The sequence below is a fragment of the Macrotis lagotis genome, chromosome 3 (assembly GCF_037893015.1).
Source record: "Macrotis lagotis isolate mMagLag1 chromosome 3, bilby.v1.9.chrom.fasta, whole genome shotgun sequence".
Classification (NCBI taxonomy): domain Eukaryota; kingdom Metazoa; phylum Chordata; class Mammalia; order Peramelemorphia; family Peramelidae; genus Macrotis; species Macrotis lagotis.
The window spans coordinates 146,489,158-146,507,836 of NC_133660.1; the positions used below are offsets into that span (position 1 = coordinate 146,489,158).

General features: G+C 35.2%; 1 protein-coding gene across 1 annotated transcript in view; it reads left to right on the forward strand.

Moving 5' to 3' along the window:
- The window catches only part of LOC141517886 (transmembrane protease serine 11D-like), a 70,482-nt gene that overhangs the window by 10,502 nt on the left and 41,301 nt on the right, over positions 1–18,679 (forward strand). The window contains exons 2-3 of the mRNA XM_074229330.1: positions 15,812–15,933; positions 18,412–18,530. Coding sequence (XP_074085431.1) covers positions 15,812–15,933; positions 18,412–18,530 — 241 coding nt within the window. The remainder of the gene's footprint in view (positions 1–15,811; positions 15,934–18,411; positions 18,531–18,679) is intronic.

Below are 18,679 nucleotides of genomic sequence, written 5' to 3' on the forward strand. Positions count from 1 at the left end.
GCCCCAGATGCTTTGCCACAAGAAAAGAACCTAATCACATTCAAAATCTCTTCTTTAGTTGGAACTTCAGCTAGGAACGGATTGAATTAAATCTGAGCTAAACAGTCAATGGTTTCTGCATTGATTGATGATATTCTGTTAACTCCATGAAAGTGTTCAACCCATATATCTAGGATCATGTCATTATCATTAATCAATATGGCTTCATCAGCACTGAATAATTGAGATACAACATATGTCTTTAGTTCATAAATAGCATTTGGGCATCATAAAAGCACTTTGGATTGTTACTGTCTGCATGAAACTGAATTTCATCTTTGCTTATACTTTACTTTTGATGAAATTAAATGCTGCCTTCTCAAAAATAGATGAACTATCCTGCTAGTAGATTTTGTGGAGTTCTCATTTTTCATTTATCAGCTTCTGCATTTCCCCATCATTTTCAGTCTTGGTGTTTGTGAGTATTCTTGAATCAGCAGATGAAACTCAGTACTGTACACCAGATCACTGAAAGCTACCCATTCTTTTTCTGCTCCATTGTTGCCAACTGTGTGCTGGCTCAGCTTTCCCTCCAACAAACTGTTGCCACTCAGAAAGGCAATCTAATCTCTTGATATTAATTCTTCATGTAGTCATTTTGCCTTGGGGTCACCACTTTGGTTGAATACTAAGTTTGGAAAGGATGATTCTGTGATCAGTGCAGCACTCTGCACTATATATATTGCCTTTGTCATTCTCACATTCTGTCTGTCTCTTCTCCTGACGATCACTTAGTCTATTAAATGACACTGTTTTCTGTCAGGGTGCATCAGGAAGCTTTATTGCATTCAGGTACATGGAAGACATTGTTTGTGATGAGAAAGTCATGAGATGCATAATTCTTCATTGCTATTGCTGTTTTCAACTCCATTCCTCCCAAGGACTCCTTTTCATGTCTGGTAGTCTGAGCCTATTCTAGTATTAATGTCACCCAGAATTATAAGCTGGTCCTCTTTTGGTACATTGATGATGATCTCTAGGTCTTCATAAAATTTTTCTTTCACTTCATCAACAAAGCCTGGCAATATATATGTAAATTATATTGTTATCAAGGTAATGATAATTTTTAGATCAGAGTCTTAAAAACTTGTATAATTGTGAAATTAAGGTAATTTAGGTACCCTATCTTTCATTTACTGAGTCATGTGCTTCATGATACTTTGGGTTAAAGACAAATTGAAAGAAAAATTGTTTCTAAAGATATTCTCATAGGAGGGTCATTCAAGATAAAAAAAATGCAGTCTCAAAAAATTGTTTTAAGTCTCCATATTAATTCATGTTTTCATTACTCTTAATCTTGAAACTGAATGTCTTTACTTATATTTGATTAAATAAGATTTTGAATTATAGTTGACTGTCAATTATTTAAAGACTGACTACTTTGTTTAGGATCTAGACTTTGGTCCATTGTGGTGCAAATAATCCTAGACTTAGAATTAAGAGATATGGATTTGAATTCTGGTTTTATCACTAGTATAAAACTTTGAGCATAAATTTCCTCATCCACTAAAAAAAAGGAATAACCCTTGCATTTGTGATGTAGTATGATGTAGGAGATAAAAGAGCAGACTTCAAAGACAGGAAAACCTGACCATGTTCAGGGTTTAGGGTTTTTGCCTCTTACACATACAAGCTTTGTGACAATGAGTAAATCACTAACCCCAGGTAACTATCAAAGGCTATAAATTGAAGAATAGCTGCTGATTTGCATTAGTTGAGCATTTCTTTAACAGAAAATCCATATGACATGAAACTAGATTGGAACAAAAAACAAACAAGCAAACAAAATCTTTCATTATCTATTTGGAAAAACACTATTAAAATGTGGAATTGGTCTTTTTTATATATTTTATTTTTCAATTATATATATAATAATTTTAAATATTATTTTTTAAAATTTTCAGTTCCATATTCTCTCCCTTACTCAGTCCCCTCTCTCCTCATTGAGAGGGAAGTAATTTGATATAAATTCTGCAAAATATTTTTCCATATTTGTAATGTTGTGAAAGAAAAGACAAAAATACAGAAAAATAATGTTTTCTTTGATCTACATTCAGATTCCATCACTTCTTTTTCTGAAGGTGGAGAGAATTTTTCATGATAAGTCATTTGCTGAGAATAGTTGTCATTCAAGCATCATATTATATTGCTATTATTGTATATATTCTTCTCTTGGTTCTGCTCTCTTCACTTTGCAAAAGTTCATAAAAATCTTCCCAGGTTTTGCTGAAACCATTCTGTTCATTATCTCTGAAATCATAATACAATCCCATCACATTCATATATAATAATTTGTTCAGTCATTCCCCAATTTATGGTCATCTCAACTTCAATTCTTTGCTACTACAAAAAGAGCTTCTATAAACTATTTTGAAGTCCTATCTTGTTTTTCCTTCACTTTTTTGTACTTTTGGGACATAGATCTAGTAGAGGTATTGCTGGGTCAAAAGGTATACAAAATTTTATGGGCCTTTGGGAAAGGTTCTAAACTATTCTGCAGTATGGCTGAAGCACCAAAAGTGTATCAGTGTCCAATTTTTTCCAACATTAGTCATTTTCCTTTTCTGAAATATTAGTCAGACTCATAGCTGTAAGATAGTATCATGGAGTTGTTCTAATTTGCATTTTAATCTATAGTGATTTAAAACATATAATTAATATATCTTATTAACTATGTTATTAATTTGCTTCATTCAATCAACAAGCATTCATTAAGTACATAATATGTGCTAAGCACTTTGCCAGGAATATAAAGACAAAAATTAAAGATTCCCTGCCCTCAAGAAGTCTACATTCTATCAGAGCAAAGAAAAATATTTATCAATATATTTTTGAAAGAATATTAAATATATATATGCCAAAAGTAAATAGAGGCCAGTAACACTTTAAAACTATAAAGTACTGGTCTTTTTGGGATAGGATATTTACTCATTGGAAGTTCACTATATTAATGAATTAAAAGCCCAGGAAAAAATTGGAGCACACTTGTGGTATTAGGAAAACCAATATGGACAGCTTGGGAAAATAGGAAAGCTTTGATATAGGAGATCATTTTATTTTTATTATATTTTTTTATTTTATTTTTTAATTCTCATTTTGTACAGATTTTTTTTACATTAATAAAATATTCTTGTTTAAGAGTAAACAAAATACCCCCCCCCCCATTGATATAGACTTGCTTGGGCAATAATTAAAGGGGAGAGAAAAAAAATTAAAATTAAAAAAAATAATAATAATAATTGTAGGTATGGCCAGGTGGCTCAATGGATGAAGCACCAGCCCTGGAGCCACAAGCACCCAAGCCCACATCCAGCCCCGTAGAGCCAACAATCACCCAGCCGTGTGACATACAAGCCACCTGATCCCCACTGCCCTGCAAAAACCAAAAAGAAGGGAAAAAAAGACCCAAAATAAAATAAAATAGTAATAATAGTAGGGGTGGCTGGGTGGCAGACAGAGCATTGGCCCTTGAGCCAGGAGCACCCAGGTCCAAATCTGGCCTCAGACACCCAAAATCACCCTGCTGTGTGACCCCAGGCAAGCCACCCAGCCCCATTTGCCCTGCACCCTCACCCAAATAATAATAATAAAAAATGTGCTTCAGTCTTTGTTCCAACACCAACAACTCTGTCATGGGTGGATCACATTCTTTATGGTAAGTCCATCACAAAAGTTACTTCCATATTTTTCCAACATTGCCATTGCTGATCACAACTCCCTCCTTTCTTATTTCTCCACTACCATGTACTATATTTTCTCACTCCTTTCACTGACTCTGCTGTAGGATCACTGAGTGGTGCAGCAGACAGATCCCTGCTCCTGGGGCCAAGAAGCTCTGAGCCCCCATACCACCCCTTAGGCCTAGCATCCACCTGGCCCTATGGTCCTGGACAGGCCTTTCAATCCCAGCCCCTTACAAGAAGTAAAAAAGAAAATGTATTATATCTAACCACTCTCCCCCCATGGTCCATCCTCTCCTCCTTTATTCACATCCCCACCCCTTCCCCCTGCTCCCTCCTCCTTCTTACTCCAGATGCCTATAGCCCATTGAGTATATTTGCTGTTTCCTCTCCTAGCCACCTCTGATGAGAGCAAAGGTTCCCTCATTCCCTCTTGCCTTCCCCCTTCCATATCATTGCAATAGCTCATTGTAATAAGAAAAAAATCTTATTATATGAAATATCTTGGCCTATTCCCCCTCTCCTTTTTCTTTTTCCCATTACATTTCCCTTTTTTTCTATTGACTCCATTTTTACACCATATTTTATCTTCGAATTCAGCTTTCTCCTGTGCTTCAACTATAAAAGTTCCCTCTACCTGCTCTATTAACTGAGAAGGTTCATATGAGTATTATCAGTGTCATTTTTCTATGCAGGAATACATGCAGTTTATCATCATAAAGTCCCTCATATTTTCCCCCTCTCCTCCAATTTCCATGATTCACCTGAGTCCTGTATCTGTAGATCAAACCTTCTGTTCAGCTCTGGCCATTACAACAGGAACATTTGAAATTCCCCTGGTTCAGCCTTGCTGGGTAGTTCATTCTTGGCTGCATTCTAAGCTCTTTTGCCTTCCGGTATATTATATTCCAAGCCCTACGAGTTTCCAATGTAGTTGCTGCTAAGTCTTGTGTGATCCTGACTGCAGCTCCATGATATTTGAACTGTGTCCTGGCTGCTTATAATATTTTCTCTTTGACTTGGGAGTTCTGGAACTTGGCTATAATATTCCTAGGGGCTGTTTTTTTGGGATCTCTTTCTTGGAGGGATCGGTGGATTCTCACCATTTCTGTTTTGCCATCTGCTTCTAGAATATCAGGGCAATTTTCCTGTAGTAATTCTTTGAAAATGATGTCAATGGTCTTTTCCTGATCATGACTTTCAGGTATTCCAATAATTTTTAAATTATCTTTCCTAAGTCTGTTTTCCATATCAGTTGTTTTTTCAATAAGATATTTCACATTTTCTTCTAATTTTTCATTTTTTTGAAGTATTGATTTCTGATTTCTGGTAAATTCATCAATCTCCCTGAATTCTAGTCTTTGTCTGAAGGATTTGTTCTTCTCAGAGAGTTTTCTTATCTCTTTTTCCATCTGGCCAATTTTGCTTTTTAAAGCATTCTTCTCCTCAATAACTTTTTGAATTGTTTTATCCATTTGACCTAAGCTGCTTTTTAGCATGCTTCTTCAGCATTTTTTTGGATTTCCTTGACTAAGCTGCTGACTTCATTTTCATGTTTTTCCTGCATCTCTCTCCTTTCTTTTCCCAGTTTTTCTTCCAACTCCCTCATTTGATTTTCAAAGGCTTTTTTGAGCTCTGTCATAGCCTGAACCCAATTTCTGTTTTTCTTGGAGTCTTTAGATGCAGGAGTTTGTGCTTCCTCATCTTCAGACTGAGTATTTTGATCCTTCTTGGGCTCATATACAAAATATTTCTCAATGGTCTTCCTCTTGTTTCTCTGCTTGCTCATTTTCCCAGCCTGGGCCTGGTTTTGGGGTGCTTCCTGAGCTTTTGGGACACTCCCACAAGGGTCTCAGTGTGTGAGGCTCTGTCCTCCCTCCTGGTCTGTGAATGACTATAAGTGCCCCTCTCTGCCATGGGGCTGAGGTGGGGGGGCCCCTGATGTTCTACGGGGGAGCCTAGACTGCTATCAGGATCTGAATGTGGTCAGAGCCTCAGAATCCTGTTCCAGGGGCAGAGGACAGAGCACTGCAGTCTCTCTTCACTCCCCTCCCTCAGCTCAATGGGCTCATGCCCTGCGGGTTGCTGCTTATGGGCTCCACCTGCTTTTGTTTCTGGATCTGGGCTGCTGAAAGGCCAAGCTGCTTGCTGTGTGCCCTGAGGGCTGGGCTCCACGTGCTCTTGCTCACTGTGGCAGAGGTCCCCCGCTGTTCCCCCACTTTGTGTCCAATGCTCCCGGGTTGCAGCACAGGAGACTCCCCCGCTGTTGTGAGCCGAGGCTCCTAGCACCCTGGGGCTGCCTCCGGGAGGCTGAAGTTCTTTCCCTCTGGCAGGCCACCCCTCTGGCGGGCCGCCCCTCCGACCCGGGAAGCAGAGCCTTTCTGCTCTTTTCCAGGTTACCTTGAGTAGGAGAACTGCCTCACTAAGTCCCTTTGTGGGTTCTGTCTCTCAAAAGTTTAGTTAGAGTCCTTAGTTTCAAGTTTTATCAGAGAGCTCCTAAGACTCAATCCCTTCTTGTTGCCATCTTGGCTCCACCCCACCCCCCAGGAGATCATTTTAACCTTGGTTTTTGAAGGAAATGAGATTCTAAGAGATGAAGATGTGGAGACTACATCCACACACACATTAGGGACAGCCTATAAAAGACAAGGAGAGAGGAGTCAAAATGATGGTTCAAAGCTAAGAAGTTCCTGTTCCTTTCCCCACAACTTTAAATGAAGCCTCTAAAGTGACAAAACCTACCAAAAAAGAGTGAAGTAACGTTTCAACTCAAGATGTCTTGGAAGAACTTCAAAAGAAGATCTGTCTCACATGGGTAAAAGGGAAGTGTAGTTCAGCAGAGATGAGAGAACTAGAAGCCAGCAGGAGACATTTAGCCTCATTGAAGTTTCAGTCCTAGCTAAGTAGATAGCAGTGAGAGTCCCAACCCCAACTTGGAAGACAAAGTTTAAGCCTGGGAATGATGATGATGCAACAGATAGAATTGGGTTGTTCTACCCTAACACAAGGTAAAAAAACATGAGCACTTGAGATACCGAAGCAGAAAGCCAGGGATCAGACTCACAGTCACAGCACCAAAAAGGTCGAGATTGTACCTACTTTGAACCAGGAATAGAGTACAACTGTCAAAATGAGCAAATCAAAATGAGCAAACTAAATAAATAAATAATGCTAATCACAGAAAGCTACTATTCTGATTGGGATGACAAAAACACCATTTCAGAAGAGAAAAGCAGTGACAAAATGCTTTCATGAGAAGCCTCAAAGTGGTTTATGAATAAACCTCAAATTTAAAAAAAGCTCTTGTTTGAGCTCAAAAAGAATTTGAAAAAAAAGAGGAGAATAAGAATAATGAAAAGAGAATGAAAGTCATTTGGGAGAATTATGAAAAACTGACCAAAGAAAACAATACCTTTAAAAGTAAAATTGGTCAAATGGAAAAAAAATCACCTTCTTTATAAGTCAAATTGATCAACTAGAAAAGGAAAACAACTCATCTTAAAGCAGAAATATTCAACAGGAAAAGGTAATAGAAAAGCTAATTAAAGAAAACAAAACCCTAAAAATTAGAATTGAACAAATAGAAACCAATGAGACTATGATTCCATCAAACAAAACCAAAAGACTGAAAAAAAGAAGAAAATGTAAAACTGCCACTTAGGAAAAATGACTGACCTGGTAAATAGATCCAGAAGAGATAATTTATAAATTATTAGTCTTCTGGATAACTGTGATCAGAAAAAGAGCCTGGACATTATCTTTCAAGAAATTATCATAAAACTGCCTAGAACAAGAAGATAAAATATTCCTTGAAAAAAATCTATTGAACACCTCTAAAAAGAAACCCCAAAATAAAAATTCCAAGGAATATTGTAGCCAAATTTCAGAATTCTCAGCTAAGGGAGAAAATTCTGCAGGTCGCCAAAAAAAAAAAAAAGCAATTGAAATACCAGGGAGCCTCAATTTAGAATTACACAAGACTTATCAGCTTCAACATTAAAGAACTGAATGGCCTGATATATGATATCCTAGAGGACAGGAAAGCTTGAATTATAACCATGAATCAACCACCCTGCAAAATTCAGCATTTTCTTTCAGGGGAACACATGAACTTTCAATGAAATAGATGACTTTCAAATTTATATGATAAAAAGTTCAAACTTAAATAGATGTGTAAAAAAAGGTAAACAGATGTATTAAAAAATTAGTTAATAAGGCTTAAACTGTCTACATCCCTACATGGGAGCACAATACATATAACTCTTGAAAACTATATTTCTCTTAGGATACTTAAAAAGAGCATACTCAGAGGGTTTGGGTTTAAGTTGATCATCATGTATGACACATTAAATAGTACTTGAGCTCATGAAGACTGTATTCCTATTTGGGACAGTAGGAGGGAGTATATTTGGACAGTGGGTGCAGGTGTTGGTATAAATTGATCATCAAGTAATGATGCTTATAACCGCTGAGAATTGTACTTCTGTTAAGATAGTTGAAAGAAGTGTACTTTGATAGAGGGTGTGGATACAAGTCTGGTATAAAACAATTAAGACATGGAAAAAAGGATTATACTGGGAGAAGAAAGCAGAGGCATTAGAGAATAAACAATGTCACATGAAGAGGTACAAAGAGCCTAGCATAGTAAAGGTAAATAAGAGAAGGTGTGAGCACTGAGTAAATGTTATTCTCAAAAGATTTAGTTCAAAGAGGAAATAGCATACATCTCCAATTGAGTTTAGAAATTTATCCTATCCAACAGGGAAGTTCAGGATGGGAATGGGGAAAGGGGGACAATGGGAGAATGGAGCAATAGGGGAAGAGGGAAAGAAAAGAAAGGGGAAATGAGTTGATAAAAGGGAAGGGAAAAGTAAAAGTAAAATTAAAGTAAAAGTAAAAAAAAAACAGAAAGAGGGGTATGGGAGAAGAAAAGGGAAGAAGGCTAACAGAAGAGAGGCAGATTGAGAGAGGCAGCAAAAAGTAGCAAAACATTTGTGAGGAGGGGAAATGGGAAGGAAGAAATAAAAGTACAAATAGAGGGAAGAGAAGATGGAGATAAATACAGAGTTAGTAATCATAACTGTTAATGTGAATGATATGACTCTCCCATAAAGCAGAAGTAGATAGTAGAGTGGGTTAAAAACAAAAATTCTGCAATATGTTGTTTACAAGAAACACATCTGAAGCAAAGAGATACAAACAGGGTAAAGATAAAAGTCTGAAGCAGAATATATTATGCTTTGCCTGAAGTAAAAAAAGCAGGAGTAGAAATCCTGATCTCAGACAAAATAAAAGCAAAACTAGAGCTCATTAAAAGGAATAATGAAGGAAACTATATATTTTTTAAAGGTACCTTAGATGACAAAATAATATCTGTGTTAAACATATATGCATCAATTGGTAAACCATCCATATTCTTGGAGGAAAAGCTAAATGAGTTATAGGGAGATATAGACAACAAAACTATATTAGTGCAGGACCTCAACTTCCCTCTCTCAGAATTAGAATAACCACAAAATAAATAAGAAGGAAATTAACAAGGTGAACAGAATTTTACAAAATAGACATGATAGACCTCTGGAGAAAATTGAATGGGGATAGAAAGGAATATATACCTTCTTCTCTATGGTACATGGCATATAAACAAAAATTAGCCATACATTGGGGCATAAAAACCTCTCAATGAAATGCAGAAAAGCAGAAATTTTTTAAAAATCTTTTTCAGATCATGATACAATAAACGTTACATGTAATTGAGGGCCATATAAAGATAAACTAAAATTAATTGGAAATTAAATAAATTTTGAAGAATGAGTGTCTCAAACATCAAACTATAGAAATAATCAACAATTTCATCCTAGATAATGACAATGATGAGACATCACTACTAAAACTCATGGAATGCAGTCAAAGCAGTTATTAGAGGAAATTTTACATTTTTAAATGTTTACATGAACAAAATAGAGAAAGAGGAGATCAATGAATTGGGCATGCAACTAAAAAAAAGCTGAAGAATAAATTAAAACCCCCCAATTAAATATCAAATTATAATTCTGAAAATAAAGGAGAATTAACAAAATGAAAGAAAAAACAATTGAACTGATAAATGATAAAGCAAACAAAGTTGGTTTCATGAAAAAAATCAATAAAAATAAACATAGTTAATCTGATTTTCTAATTTACCAATTTCAATTTACCAATATCAAAACAGCATTAATTAAGAGCATTTATGCCAGCAAATCTGAAAATATACTTGAAATGGATGAATGTTTACAAAAAAATTCAAATTACCCAGTTTAAAAGAACAGGAAATAAAATACTTAAATAACTCCATTTCAGAAAAAGAAATTGGAACAAGTCATCAATAAGTTCCCTAAGAAAAATTCTCCAGGCATGGATGGTTCAATATGAGTAAAATAATCAGCATAAATAATCAAATCAATAACAAAATTAACAGAAGTCATATGATTATCTCAATAGATGCTGAAAAAGCCTTTGACAAAATACAGCACCTATTAAAAACACTAGAGAACATAGGAATAAATGGAATTTTTCTTAAAATGTTAAATAATTGTTAAATCCATCATCAAACATTATATGTAATGGGGATAAACTAGAAGCAATCCAAAGGATGCCCATTATTACCACTATTATTCAATATTGTATTAGTAATATTAGTTTTAGCAATAAGTAGAAAAAATGGAAGGAATTAAGAATAGGAAACAAAACTCTCAGTCTTTGTAGATGATATGAAGGTATACTTAAGAAAACCTAGAAAATTAGCTTATAAAACTACTTGAAATAACAACTTTAGCAAAGTAGCAGGATATTATATATATATATATGTATGTATATATATTTTATATATTTACCCATATTTACCCATGATGCACCTTAATTTGGGGGCCCAAAATTTGGGAAAAAATGTATTATATAAAGTTAAAGAACTCAAGTTTTATACATCATAAAATTCATACAATTCCTCATCACTGTCAAAACTTTCATCCATTATTCGTTGGTCCTCATCTGTGTTTGATGACGAATCACTGTCTTGGGAGAGGCTCTGTCTGCTCTCTTGTCTGTGATCTGGTCTGTGGCTGACCACAAGCACTCCCTGAGAAATCTGGTGCATGGACTCATGCTTAGTCCATTCCATTTCATGAATATGAAGCATCAGTTGTACCCTTCTTTGGAATTAGTCACTTCTTTTTCATTAGCAATTCTTCTTGCCTCATACTGAACCATCTTTGTGGACACAGGAATTTCATTTGCCCTTTGCTCTTCTATACATCTCTTTAATTCTCTCTCTAAATCAGGCCATTTGGTTGATCTTGATCTTCTGTAAGGGGATTTTCAGTAGAGTTTCTTCTTCCCATAGCCAGTCTCAGATTGTTTCTCAGTTAGAGAAGGACCAGACTTACTTTCAGCAGCAAGATTTCCATTAATTTTTGCAAACATAACTTTTAACTTGAATTCAACACTGTATGAAAATCTTTTCTGAGCCATTTCTGGGTAGAATGTGGTAAAACATAACCTAATATATCAGTAACAAATGCAAAACAATGAGCGCAAAGACAAAAAGCTTGAAAAAGTGGGACATGCAAATTTTAAAAAATCTACACCAATGAGCACAAAAACAAGCATGAAAAAGTGGAAAATATAAGTTAAAAACTACAACCATTGTATAAGACAAAATGTCCTATATATAAAATAGACCAGTTTTTAGACCTCAAATTTTTCAAAAAGGGTTTAATAATTCTACCTAATTGAATTACTTATTCAATGCCATACCAAAATTACTTTTTTAGAAAGGAAAAAAAGTAACAAAATTCATCTGGAGGAACAAAAGGTCAAGAATATCAAGGGAACTAATAAAAAAAATGCAAAGGAAAGTGTTCTAGCTGTATCAGATCTTAAACTAAATTATAAAGAAGCAATTATCAAAACTGTCTGGTACTGGTTAAGAAATAAGAAATGGATCAGTGGAATAAATTAGATATAAAAGAAATAGTAAATAATGAAAATAATCTTATTGCTTGATCAATTCAAAGACTAGTTTATGGGATAATAACTCACTATTTGATAAAAACTGCTGGGAAACTGAAAAATGATATGGCAAAAGCTAGGCATAGACCAAAATCTTACACCTTGTATCAAAATAAGGTTGAAATGAGTACAGGATTTAGACATAAGTGGTGATACTATGAACCAATTAGAATAGGGAATAGAAAATGACAAATTACAAAATGGATAATTTCAACTATGTTAAATTAAAAAGTTTTAGACAAATAAAACCAATGCGATTAAAGTTAGAAGTAATTCTGAAAGCTGGAAAACAATTTTCACAGCTAATGGGGTTTTTTTTTAGGTTTTTGCAAAGCAAATGGGGTTAAGTAGCTTGCCCAAAGCCACAGAGCTAGGTAATTATTAAGTGTCTGAGGCCAGATTTGAACCCAGGTACTCCTGACTCCAGGGCCGGTGCTTTATCCACTGCGGCACCTAGCCGCCCCAACAGTTAGTGTTTTTGATAAAGGATTTGTTTCTAAAATATATAGAGAATTGAATATAATATATAAGAATACAAGTCATTTCCCAAAGATATCAAAAGATATGAACAGGCAGTTTTCAGGTGAAGAAATTAAAGCTATCTATAGTCATGAAAAAATTGCTCCAAATTATTGATTAGAGAAATGTATGTTAAAACAACTCTGAGGTACTACTTTACACCTATCAGACTAGCTAAAATAACAAAAAGGGAAAATGATCAATATTGGAGAGGATGTGAGAAAACTGGGACACTAAGACACTGGTGATAGCACTGTAAAATGATTTGGAAAGTATTCTGGAGAGAAATTTGGAATCATGCCCAAAGGGCAATAAACCTATGTATACCCTTTGATTTAGCAATATCATCACTATGTCTATATACCAAAGAAATCATAAAAAAGGGGAGAAGAGCCACATTTACAAAAATATTTGAAGCAGTTCTTTTTTGTAGAGGCAAGGAATTGGAAATTGAAGGGAAGGCCATCAGTTGGGAAATGGTTGAACAAGTTATGGTATGAATGTTATGGAGTTTTGTAAGAAATTATTAGTGATGGGGTGACTAGATTGCGCAGTGGATAGAGCACCGGCCCTGGAGTCAGGAGTATCTGAGTTCAAATTTGACTTCAGACACTTAATAATTAACTAGCCTTGTGGCCTTGGGCAAGCTGCTTAACCCCACTTGCATTGCAAAAATCCTAAAAAAAAAAAAAAAAGAAATTATTAGTGGCCAGATTGTAGAAAAGCCCGGAGAGACTTGCATGAATTGATTTTGATTGAAGTGAGTAAAAACAGGTGAAGAACATTGTACACATTAGCAGCAGCATTGTGAGATGATCAGCTATGAGGGACTCAGTTACTCTCAATATCTCAGGAATCAAGGACAGTCCTGACCATGTCCTTCCACATCCAGAGAAAAAACTATGGAGTTTGAATGCAGAGCAAAACATACTATGTTCACTTTTTAAATTCTCTTTTATGTTGTTTCTTTCTTTCTCATGGGTTTTTCTCCCCTTAGTTCTAATTTTGCTTCCACAACCTGACTTCTATGTACATATGTTAAACACAATTGTACAAGTACAACCTATATCAGATTGTTTACTGTCATGGGGAAGGGGGAGGAAAGGGAGGCTGATAGAGAAATGTGTAACTCAAAAGCCTGCAAAAGGAAGAATGGTGAAAACAAACTTTGCATGTAATTGAAAAAATAAAATAAAAGTATTTAAAAAAATAAAACAAGAAGACTAGATATCACTTAAGAGGAACAGTGAGAAAGCCAGTTTGCCTAGACCAGAGGGTTTCTGGAGGAAACAGACAAGCTTGCATTTGACTACTGGGGTAGCAGAATCATGTGCATTAATGGATCAAAAAAAATGAGATGATCGAATCTGTGGTATAAAAGAATAACTTTAGTAGTTGAAAGAGTGATAGCTTTGTGAAGAGAGAAATGGGACAGACACCAATTTGGAAGTTATTATCATAGTTCAGGCAAGAGATAAGAGGGATAAAATTCAGGTAGTAGCTGTACAGTAAAGATGAATACAAGAGATTTTGTGTAAACAGGACCAGTAAGATATTCCATCTAGTTTGATATGAAGAGTGAGGAAGAGTGAATTTTTGACAATGATTTCAGGCAATGATCCTTGGTGACTGAAGGGATGATGATGCTCTAAGAAAAGAAAGATACTTTCATAAGGAAGATGGCTTTGAAAAGAAAGTATAGGATATCTGTTGAGAAATATCCAATGCACAGTTAAGATATGATCCTGGAGTCAGCTGCATAGAGATTTCAGCTTTGGGCATTTCCATCATAAAGTAAATAGGATATTGAAAAGAAAAAAATTTTAATGTAAATTAAATGTAAATTTAGCAAATTGTGTTTAAAGGTTTGCAGTGAGGAACTGGAAGCAAATGTCTAAAGTGATTTGGTTTTGCTACATATTTCATTTGCCTGTCATTTGTTAATATAAACTTGGCTGCAACAAATAAAAATATTATTATAGATAGTTGTTTGTTAAATAGGGTGAAAAGGTATATGCTTCATGGACCCTCTTACAAATGTCAGTCAGAAAAAACCATATAATAAAATAATTAAATAAAAAAACTCATCATCTCCAGAAATATGAACCTTTCAAGGTTGGATGATGATAGATGCGTCTGTCTTGATAGTCCAAAGTTGTGGTGGTCTAAGTATAAAGATAATTCTCAGCCCAAGAGTCACTCTAAGGCCCTCATTGACCACTTACTCTTCTGAAGGGTTTCTAAACTGTGAGCCCCATCACTATGATTATCTCTGGTCAAAGAGAGATGGCCAAAGGATCATTTTCTTATTGGTAACCTATTATTAATTATTATTAATAAAATTATTAAATTACCCTGAAACTATGTCCTCTAAACTTTAAAAAATATCACGTGAGACAAGTTAGAAATGGATGATGAATTCCTCTGAGACTTAGCACAGTACTCCCTTCACTCAGATCCAATTCACCTGCATGTTATGGCATCATATCCATGATGTCATGCTCTTCTTTGAATTTAATATCTCTCTGAAAAGATGCCAGTCAGTAGAGGATCATTTCCTCACTGAGAATTCTGTAAATCTGTTTTGTTAAAAAAATTACTCCATCAAGAAAGATACCTAGATCAAGGAGAAATATATGGGACTACAGTGCTGGATCTCCGATGAGATACTTATTCACAGAATAGATAGGAGCCAGTTACTAGAAATAGTAAGACATCAGAACAGAACTAGCAACAAATGTTACTGGGCACTGAATAAAAGTTTCAATGATTCTGATATCATTTTTTACTAGAAACAAAGTTGATCTGAAAGACTAGAGATAGCACTAAGTGGACAGATGAAGATGAAGTAAGACCACATGGAAGATTTGGGGGCAAAGAACTTAAATAGCCATTTCAAAATTCAAATGAAATCTGAATATTCTCTTTAATCTTCAAGCATTAATACCAAGGACAACAACAGAATATACTTGATGAAGTACTTTTATCTTTCCAAGGCCTTTTCTATCTCTTTCACTATGCATACAAGCAAATTTGCAGGGACAGCATTGGGGAACAGACAGGGTGGAGAATGACAACAATTCATATTGTATACTAATCTTCCAATCCGTTTAAATTCAGCAAACATATATGACAGGCCTGCTATGTGGAATGGTTCTTGGTTGGCACTGGAAATACCAAGGCTGATTAAAAATACTCAAAAAATTGAGTTTTACCAAAGTATAATCTTACTCACTTGAGTTGTGCCAAGTTAGAAATGCATGATGATTTCCTCTGAATGGTGAAGAGAAGATTTGTGCTTGCTTAGGTATGAGTTGAACTAGTGAAGTGATGAGGGTGTGGGGAAGGTTTCTCTGTTCCCTTCTGAGATTCCATGGAAGATGACTCATTTCATTTCCTACAGAATCAAGTCATACAAGCCAGAAGACTACTTTGCCAGGGTAAAAGGATGGAAAGTAGATTAGCTGGAATGTCTGCTTTTCTGAATAGTATGAGTAATCTTTTGTCTTTTTTTTTTCCAATTTAAGGCCAGGACGGGTGGCACCAGCCACCAGATCACTGAATCCATTTCTAGTTGGCTTTATTGTGGTGGTTGGAGTAGTGATCCTGGCAGTGACCATTGGTCTCCTTGTCTACTTTTTAGCATATGGTGAGTACTAGCTGGTATTGTTCCATGCTTTCAGATAAAAAAAAAAGTAGCAATTCTTTTTTAAACCCCATACTGTAAAGTAAAACAAGATGACATAATTTTATGTGTAACATATGTCTATTTTCCCACTGAAGCCATTTTCTCTCTCTTGTTTCTTGCAAGAATTTGAAATGTACTAGCCCTTCTTATGGGTTTGCATTTCCACACAAAAGGAAAAGAACTTTTTTTTTAATATACTGCTTTTTTGAGATTAAAAACTTTCCCTCCTTCTTTTTACCTGAGTTCAGTGCTTTTAACTTTTGACTGAATTGATCTAAGGATGAATTTCAGGGTGTCAATAAAATATATATTAGGTTTCTGAGTAAAACAAATTATCATTTTCATTGATATAAGACCTGATGAGATTGTTTGCTTTTATATTAGGTTTTTTTAAAATATTAGCATTACATTCTCAAACAGCCATCCTGGAATTTGGACACTAATTCACTGGATACTAACTAATGAGGCTACACAGTGGGTGGAGTGCCAGCCCTAAAGTCAAGAGGATTTGAGTTCAAATCCATTCTCAGGCACTTACTAGCTGCGGGACCTTGGGCAAGTCACTTAACCCTGACTGTCTTGCATCAAGGGCTATCTCTTGTCATTTTGAATCTGAACCCAGATGGCTAAGGAGGAGAAAGTGGAGACTTAGCACAGCACCCCTCCTCACTCAAAATCCAATTCACCTGCATGTCATGGCATCATATCCCTGATGTCATGGTCTTCTTTGAAAATGAAGGACAAAAAATATTATCAATTAATTAGGAAAATACTTCTATTGAAGGAAACTTAATTCTGAATACTGGGCTCTGAGATATCTTTTATTATGATCCTATAGATTAGATTACTAATAACTTTTCTGTCCCCAAACCTATTTATCTAATAATGATCAATAACAATAATAGAAGCTAGCATCTATAGAGAAATTTAAGCTTTGCAAAGTTTTTACATTATTTTTATCTCATTGATCCTCACACCAACCATGTGAGGTAGATGCTATCAGTCATAATTTACAAATTAGGAAAATGAGGGTGAGTGAAGTTAAATGGTTTGTTTAGGGTCATATAACTTAGGATTCCAACTGAAGTACGATAGGTCACATAAGTAGGACAGGACTCAAACTCAGGTCTTCCCAACATCAAGTCCAACACTATTTTTGTTAAGCTCCACATGTCCCATCATTCTACAGAATTTTAATATGGGCATATGAATCACCTAGAAGAATGGATTAAAATGTATTGAGATAGAGGCACATCAGTGAATGGCAGTATTTTGAAGAATTTAATAAAAAACCAATTTGAATTATCTCTGAGACCCAATAAGTTAAGAAGATGAACTTAGAAAGATAGAGTTTTTGACTTCTTGCATATGGGTGAATATAGTATTTGGAATATAGCCTAATAGAGAAAATGGTTCTCATTAAATTATTTAGCTAATTAACCCTTCCAAATATCAGATTCTATTATTCAGTATTAAAATATTTGTGTTCCAGTTTGCTAAAAGTAATGACTAATCAAGTGACATTCAGGATCTTTCTCTAAAACTGTATCTTCACTGGTTAGAAATCCTTCTAACAAACTTTGCTCCCTTGCCTTTGGAATTAATAGGGTAATATTTTCAGGTAATATTTTCAGAGGACTTTTAAGTTTTTCTCCCTAATGATGTGTGTGTGTGTCTGTGTGTGTGTGTGTGTGTGTGTGTGTCTGTGTGTGTCTGTGTGTGTCTGTGTATGCCAGATGAGATGACCTGCTAAACTAATTTAAACACTTTTCAACAAATTTCGCTCTGTGTAAAAGGCAATCAGATAGAAAGTTAGACCTGGAGTCAGGGAGCCCTGAGTGCAAATCTAGACTCAAATATTTACTATCTCTATGATCCTTGGCAAGTCACTTAAACTGTCTGTCTCTATTCCTGCAACCAGCATCACAGAAGCACCACCCTTCCAGGGTTGTTGTCAGGATCAAATGAGGTTTTATTTATAATACTCTTAGCAGAGACCCTTCCCTAAAAAAGGAAAAGAAATAAGCAAACATGTGCTATGTAACAGTTTTGCTTATTTCCTTCCCTTTTTTAGGTACATTGAAGGAAAAATAATTTTATCAAATTTTATATGTTTTAAAATTCTCTTTTGTTTAATATAGTCTTCAGATGCTTCTTTTGGGGGGGGGAGCAAGATTTCATGTGACTAAAGAACTCCATTGTAGAAGCTTCTTCTAACAATGCAGATTGGCTATGCATCTGTAAACTATAGTCTCTGAGACAATGGCACTGAAACAAAAATATCATTTGCCAAGATGTGTTATAGGGAGGGATTTAAACACAGATTTTTCTGACTCCAAGCCAAGTCGTTTAACTATTATGCTATACAGGATAACAGTTATTGGTTACTACCAATGTGTATTCCTATCCATTAATTAATGAATACACTTCTCTTTACAGAGCAGAAACCATACTTTTACCAAGGTAGCATTAGAATCACAAATGTAGAATATACAAGCCAACTGGAATCACCATCTTCACAAGAATACAGAACTATAAGCAAAACTATTGAGAATATGGTAAGTTTACACTTTATTTTTCCTTTATTCCCTTTATTTAAAATATTTTAAAAATTAACATTACTCTATCTTCTTTGTGCTCCACCCTTGACTCCATTAGACAAAAATGGAAAAAGAAAAGAAAACAAATTCCTTTTTTTAAAATATCC